This window comes from Nansenia antarctica (genome assembly GCF_963989245.1).
Source record: "Nansenia antarctica genome assembly, chromosome: 4".
In the NCBI taxonomy this organism is placed as follows: Eukaryota; Metazoa; Chordata; class Actinopteri; order Argentiniformes; family Microstomatidae; genus Nansenia; species Nansenia antarctica.
Genome location: NC_137689.1, coordinates 71455972 through 71463471, shown reverse-complemented (window position 1 = coordinate 71463471; position 7500 = coordinate 71455972). Strand labels below are relative to the sequence as shown.

At 42.9% G+C, this 7500-nt stretch overlaps 1 protein-coding gene across 1 annotated transcript in view; it reads right to left on the bottom strand.

The window, feature by feature from the left end:
• Positions 1–7500, bottom strand: part of LOC308156343 (transmembrane protein 132C) — a gene marked incomplete at both ends in the record, with an annotated part of 66147 nt that overhangs the window by 30921 nt on the left and 27726 nt on the right. Inside the window, 2 exons of the mRNA XM_080529681.1 lie at positions 64–132; positions 6620–6748. Coding sequence (XP_080385807.1) covers positions 64–132; positions 6620–6748 — 198 coding nt within the window. The remainder of the gene's footprint in view (positions 1–63; positions 133–6619; positions 6749–7500) is intronic.

Sequence of the window (7500 nt, the reverse complement as noted above, 5' to 3'; positions counted from 1 at the left end):
TAGATGGTGCAGTCCAAGGAGACCCAGAGCTACCCTATACATTACTCATATCTAGGAACTCACTGAGATGCACAGGAAGAAGCTGAGGCAAACTTTTAGTTTCTCCGGTCTCCTACCGTAGTCCCTTTTCACCTGCAGAGAATTTCACACCGCTACCTCAGTTTACCTCCACACATCAACCTAGGACACCGCCAGAGCTAGCGTGCTGGCTTGTTCAGTCAATGTTTGTTCAAATCAATAACCAAATGATGTTTCTCCTTCTACCATCACCTCCATCTGCCCCTCTCTCTCTCTCTCTCTCTCTCTCTCTCTCTCTCTCTCTCTCTCTCTCTCTCTCTCTCTCTCTCTCTCTCTCTCTCTCTCTCTCTCTCTCTCTCTCTCTCTCTCTCTCTCTCTCTCTCTCTCTCTCTCTCTCTCTCTCTCGTTGCCTTACTCTCACTCTCTTACATCTTCCACACAAACACACACACACACACACGCTCGCACACACACGCACACACACGCACACACGCATACACACGCACGTACACACACACACACACACACACACACACACACACACGCACGCACGTACGCACGCACGCACACACACACACACACACACACACACACACACACACACACACACACACACGCATAGACACTAACCTCTACCCTACTGCAATCATTGAATGTGTAGTAGGAAGGGGAAAGACATTTTCTCTTGAGAAGAAATATCCTGTTATTCCAAGCAGCAAATTCAAACCCTTCTCCTTTTCTGGAAACGTAATCTTTCAATGGTTACGGCCGGGCAAAGGGAGAGACATATTGTGACGTTAGAATTATAAGGTTCTATCTCAATTTTTGTCAAAATTGAGTTTTTTACATAATCTGATCCATTAGGTGTTTATTAATGCCTGTGTGGTGTTATTTTTAAAATGTAGACATTTTTGAGTTAGTAATTCATAAAATACAAAGGTTCCATCTCATAAAACATAATGGAATGTAAAAACTTTGACGCTCAATATCTCTGAACTACCCTAAATGGAGATAGAACCTTATAATTCTAAACTCACGATATTCTGCTCATGATGTGGTAGTCAGAGAAATGTATGAACTGGGGGGCTGCAAATGCAAAGACTGATAAATTGAATGACAAGAAGCAGATTGCAGAAAGGAAAGCTGCACAAAGGCTTTCTCAACAGTGTGGTGAGTCACAGAGAGAGACGTCTCCATCATTTCCAACACGTTAAAGGACAGCGACAATACCTTCGTGAATCACCAGTTTCCATAGAAATGTTAATGTGCAATGTACGCTAAGATGCAGGGTATTGTACATATTTGAATGAACCCGGCATAATGTTCTACTACACCTAAACGAACGCCTTCCAACTGCTCCTTTGTATGTTTCCATAAAGCCTGTATACAATACCTGTTAGAGCTATTATATTGAGTTATTTTCAAAAGAAGTTATTTTCAGTTACTTTCAAAAGAAAAATGGAATGCTTAAGAATTTCAGTTAGACTATGTGTGTTCCAAGTGTAAGGCAATGCTTAAGAGTTTTTTTTTTATGGTAAATGGACTGCACTTATATAGCGCCTTTGTTGCTGCTCCGAAGCTGCTCCAAAGCGCTTTACAACGGCCTCTCATTCACACACACATTCACACAACAATGGCGGCAAGCTGCCATGCAAGGCGCCGGCCCGCTCACTGGGAGCAATTTTGGGGTTCAGTGTCTTGCCCAAGGACACTTCGACATGTGGCCAGCCGGGGCTCGAACCGCTGATCTGCCAACCTTGCGATCATTAGACGGCGACTCTTTTTTTTTTTTTTTTTTTTTTATCTTTTATTATAAAAATATTCTTTTAAATACAATCATAGCTATACATATTCATACATGTTCATTTTATAGCCTTCATTGTATTCTAATTCAAATAAAATAAATTAAAAACCAATAGATAAAAACAAAACACACCCATACCATTTTGGTATGAGATGCATCCATCTATTATTCCGTCAGTCCTTCATAACCAAGATAACCCTTTATCATAAATCAATAACAAATGAATGCAACAAAAAAAAACATCTTCAAAAATCTAAATCAAACTCCAACCCTCCATCCACCACCACTCTTATAAACCCACAATCCCTAATAAACAACTTCTCAAAATCTTTTTGCCCTGTCTTGTGCATCAGTCCCACATTCTTCCTGACCAATCCCTCAAAGACTTTCCACACCGTTATCCACTTTCCCTCAAATCTTGCTAAATTCCTCCTCAAATAAATTGCATACCTAGCCTGTGATAATACATAATTTAAACACCATATATTCACTCCCCTTCTCTTTCCCTCCACCCCAAAAACCACCATCCTCCTCCACTCCTGCATCCCCACCACCTCCACCCCCCAGTGCTTCTTCACTAGTCCTTTCAACCTTTCTTCGAATCCCTTCATTTCTCTACATTCAAAAAGCATGTGCATTAAGTTCTCATCCTGTATCCCACACACATCACACTCCCTCGAAACTGTTCTGTCTACCTGATGCAACACCACCTTAGTATAAACCCTGTTATGCCTAAGCATAAAATCAAAATGAGTACATTCTAAACTATTATATTTTAAAAATAAATTCCTCCATATGTTCTTCACCTCCAATCCTGGGAACACCTGCCTCCACACCTTCTCTGCCGCAGGCTCCTTCACTCTGCTCTCCAACAGTGCCCAGTAGCACTCCTTCACCTTAACCGCTGAGAAGTCCCGCACTGTTTCCCCTTTCCCTAGTCTTAACTTAGGTAACTCTGTTTGCTCCTTCCCTTTTAACTCCCTATCTAACCTACTCACCCACTCCCCTGGTATACTCTGCTTTATTTTATTATACATGCTCACTATTTCTCCCCTTCTCATCTCCTCATCTGTTTCCCTAACAACTTCTATAATTGCCTGCTCTGATAGGAACCCTGGCACTACCTCATACCTAAAATCCCTTACTCTAATCAGTCCTGCCCTCCAGAAACTCCTAGATTCTAACATTTTCCCCTCTCTTCTTATTACAGGGTTCAATAAAACTGGAACATTTAGCATCTCCCCTCTCTTCTCACACTCATATCCTACCTGAGGCAAAAAACTACCCCAGGCTTTAAACACCTCTTTATAGAATTCCGGCACCCTATCATACATCCGTACTTTAAAGCACATCAACAACCCATAATCCCCAGACCTCCCACATCTATGTACCCATTCCCTAAAGTATCCTTTCCATCCATGTCCTTCCTCCCCATACAAAAACCTTTTGACTGTTCTGACTCTCATTGCCCTCATCTTTACTTCCAAATCTACCAGTTTCAACCCTCCTTTATCATAATCTGCTACTAATACATCATACGCTATTTTAACCCCCTTTCCTCTCCACAAAAAATCTGACACTAACATCCTGGTTTCTTTTAGAACCCACTCTGGTACATTCAATACTCCTAATACATAAACATATTTTGACATTAACAGTGCATTAACAATTACAACTTTTCCCTTCAGTTTCATGTTCCTTTGCTTCCAATAATTCAATGTTGTTCTTATTTTATTCAAAACCCCTGTCCATGTGTAATCAACAGCCTCCCTGTCATCCTCTCCAAGATATATCCCCAACACTTTTATCATCCCCTTTACAATTTTCAAATCAAAAACACAATTGTCTGTATTCACTCCCCCTATACACAACATTTCAGACTTGTCAACATTCACTTTTGCACCAGAAGCCTTTCCATATATGTTTACACACCCCATTATTTTGTTCACACTATTTACATCCCTGACAGTACATGTCGTGTCATCTGCATATTGATGGATTATGCTAACTCCTCCCCCCGGCATATGTATTCCCTTAATTTCTTTCTCCTGCTTAATATACGCTGCCAATGGCTCCACAGATATGCTATATAGCAATGCTGACAGTGGACACCCTTGTCTTATTGATCTCCCCAAAGGGAAGGAGTCAGTCAATAATCCATCTATCTTTACTTTACTTCTTGCATTCTTATATAATAGTTCAATCCAATCCCTCATAACAGTCCCAATCCCAAAATGTTCCATTGTTTTCAATAAAAAAACATGTTCCACCCTGTCAAAAGCCTTATTTAAATCCAAAGATAACAATAAACCCCCTTCCTCCCTCATGTCCTTCACAACATCCCTTAATGTGCACATATTCTCTGCCACATCCCTCCCTGGGACTCCATAGGCCTGGGTAGGTGCAATTATGTTTTTCATTACTTTATTCAATCTATTTGCTAATACTTTTGCTATGGTTTTATAATCACAATTAAGTAATGATAATGCTCTATAATTCTGTAATTTGTTCCTGTCCCCTTTACCCTTATACAATAACGTGAGCACCCCCAAACCCATAGAGTCCGGAACAACCCTTTTATTCCCCATACACGTATACACTCTGCACAATATAGGGGCCAGGATGTCAACAAAAGCTTTATAAAATTCAGCCGTCAACCCATCCGAACCCGGACTCTTATTTGGGTTTAACCCCATGATGGCTGTCTTAACCTCCTCCACCCTTAGGTCTGCATCACACATTTTCCCTTCTTCTTCTGTCACCCTAGCTTCCACTGCTTCTAATACTTTATTCATACATTCCTCATTCACACCCCCAGATGTATATAGGTCTGTATAAAATGACTGCACAGTATCCATTATTCCCACTAAGTCTGTTATTATTTCACCTTTATCATTCTCTAATTCCTTAATTTTCCCTTTCTCTTTCTGTCTCTTCTCTAAACCTAAAAAGAATGCTGTACTCCTTTCTCCCTCAACCACATATCTTGCCCTACTCCTTACTAAAGCACCTTCACACTTTCTCTTCTCTAGCTCCCTCAAATCTTCCCTCACTCTCAAATACTCTGCTAAATCATGCCCTGGAATATTATCAACTCTCTCCTGTTCTATTGCTAACCTTTTCTGCAAATCTCTTTCCTCCCTCACCCTCTCTTTCCCTCTCAGTTTTGCGAATGCTATTATTACAGCTTTTAATTTATCCTTCATCCCTTCCCACCACACACACACATCACTCTCATACATCTGGTCTTCCATAGCAACACTCACACACTCTCTTACTATCACCCCAAAACGTCTATCTTTCAGTAAACTTGCATTAAAGCACCATGTCCCTCCTCTTCCCCCTACGTTCCTCGCACCTAGCTGGAAAGACTGAGCATCGTGGTCGCTAAAGGCCATAAACCGATACTCAACCCTTCCAACCAGGTGCCTCACCTCCCTCTTCACTAAACATAAATCGATCCTTGATTGTCTCAAAACCCCCATCACCATTTGTCTCCTTGAAAAAACCTGTGCATCAGGGTGCCCCTCCCTCCATATATCCACCATTCCTCTTGTGCGCATCATTTCTAATAATACTGGGCGTGACGGATCATTCCTAAATTTCACCCCCCTTGTTACATCTAACCTGTCCACCACCACATTATAATCCCCAACCATAATACAATTCCCAACACATTTCTCTTTCAAAGATTCAAAAAAAACTTTCCTATATTTGTCCACATTTGGTGCATATATACAATATAGTGCATACTCTATCCCTTGATATTCGAACCCCACTCCCACCACTCTTCCCTCATTGTCATTCATTATATTCCTTAAATTTTTCACTACCCCATTCTTTACCAAAATAGCCACCCCACAAGCATACACAGTTCCATTACTCACATAAACTTGTCCATTCCACCTCCTTCTTACATCCTCCATTATGTCCTCTGTCCAATGCGTCTCCTGGAGGCATATAATCTCCTCTCTGTATGCTGCCAACACAAGCTCCATCTTCTTCCTATCCCTGAGTCCATTTGTGTTGACAGCAACAACCCTGACCATCGTCAAGATTACAAAGAAAAAGATCATGTACACCGCCATGTCATTTTCCTACCTTAGTCTTCTTCCCTTGTGCACCTTTTGCACCCCTTCCCGATCTTGTCCTCACCCTCTGTACATCCGCATATAGTCCTTCATCGGAACCTTTTCTTTTCCCCACGCCCTCTGTTGAAGGCCCTGCCTCATCCATCTCTCCATCCCTTACTGCGTTGTCTAGGCTGGCTCCAATCTCCTCTCTCTCTTTACCCTCCATTTCCACCGGACCAGGCCCCTCCGCTCCTCTCTCCACTTCCGGCTCCATCTGGGTCTCCTCCACCACCTCAGCTTGTCCTCCTCCCTCCGTCACGTCTTCATGGCTCCTTTCCCCACCTTCTCCTTGTGTCTCCACCACTTCCTCCTCCACCACCTCCTCCTCCTCTCCCTCCATCTCCTCTTCTTCGTCCCCCTCCTCCTCCTCCTCCTCCTCCTCCACCACCTCCTCCTCCTCCTCCTTCTCCTCCTCCTTCTCCCCCTCCTCCTCCTCCTCATCACTGCTCACTCTCTCTCCTCCATCATATCTCCTTCCCATGCATTCACGTGCATAATGTCCTTGTTTATTGCATTTGTAGCATACGAACTCCGGGCATTCTCGGATTACATGTCCTGGTTTGATACATAGCCTACATACCCTCACCTGCTTATCATGAATCACCCTAAAGTGATCCACTCCAACCAGGGTCTCAAACTTGGTAGAATAGGGCAAAGACCTCACCTCTTCGGTGAACTTCACCTTCATGTATCTCGTCCCGTCTGCAATGTCAGTTCCCGGCCACGTTTTTCTTTTGATAGGTGACACCGCCTTCACCCCCCACGACTCCAGCCTGTACCTGATCACGTCGTCCTTCAGATATACCGGGAGATGCAAAAACGAGACCACCATTTCATCCACCGCCAAGTCCCTTCCCATTATTCTCACGTCTTTTATCATGAACCCATCCGTGAGCTTGTCCTTCCCTCTCCTCGATGCCAGCGTGATCTCATATTTCCTGTCTCCTTTATCCCGACAGCCCTCCACATTTCCACACACCTCCTTTATGCCTCGTAACATTTCCATCATGGTTATATTACTTCCCTGCTCCAGCCGCACTTCCACCGTTAAGCTTGCGTCATACCGTTTGTCCGTGTTGCTATTATCGTCGTCCATTCCATTCGCGTTGTTCGTTGCCATGTCGTCCGTCCTTAGAAGCCCCCGATCAGCACGAAGCTGTCGGGGTACTCAAAATCCTTAACTCGCTTAAATAAAGATGTTATTATGATGTTCGTTTGTTTTTTTCAAAGACACGCTCAAACTTTTTCTCAGTCCAAACACACCTGTTCAACTTCCGCTCATGCGCATAGACGCCGACTCTACCTCCTGCGCCACAGCCGGCCCAGTTATTTTCAAAAGAAAAATGGAACCTTAAGAATTTCAGTTAGACTATGTGTGTTTTTAGCATTCTGTATACTAGACTACATCGTATATTCTGTTGCAAGTGTAATGCAATGCTTAAGAGGTTTTCTCGTAGTAAGACCGTGGTTGTGTTATGTCATGAAATCCGAAATCATATTTGTCAGGTATTGCAGTGCATACAGCCATAATTGGGATCTCGCTAC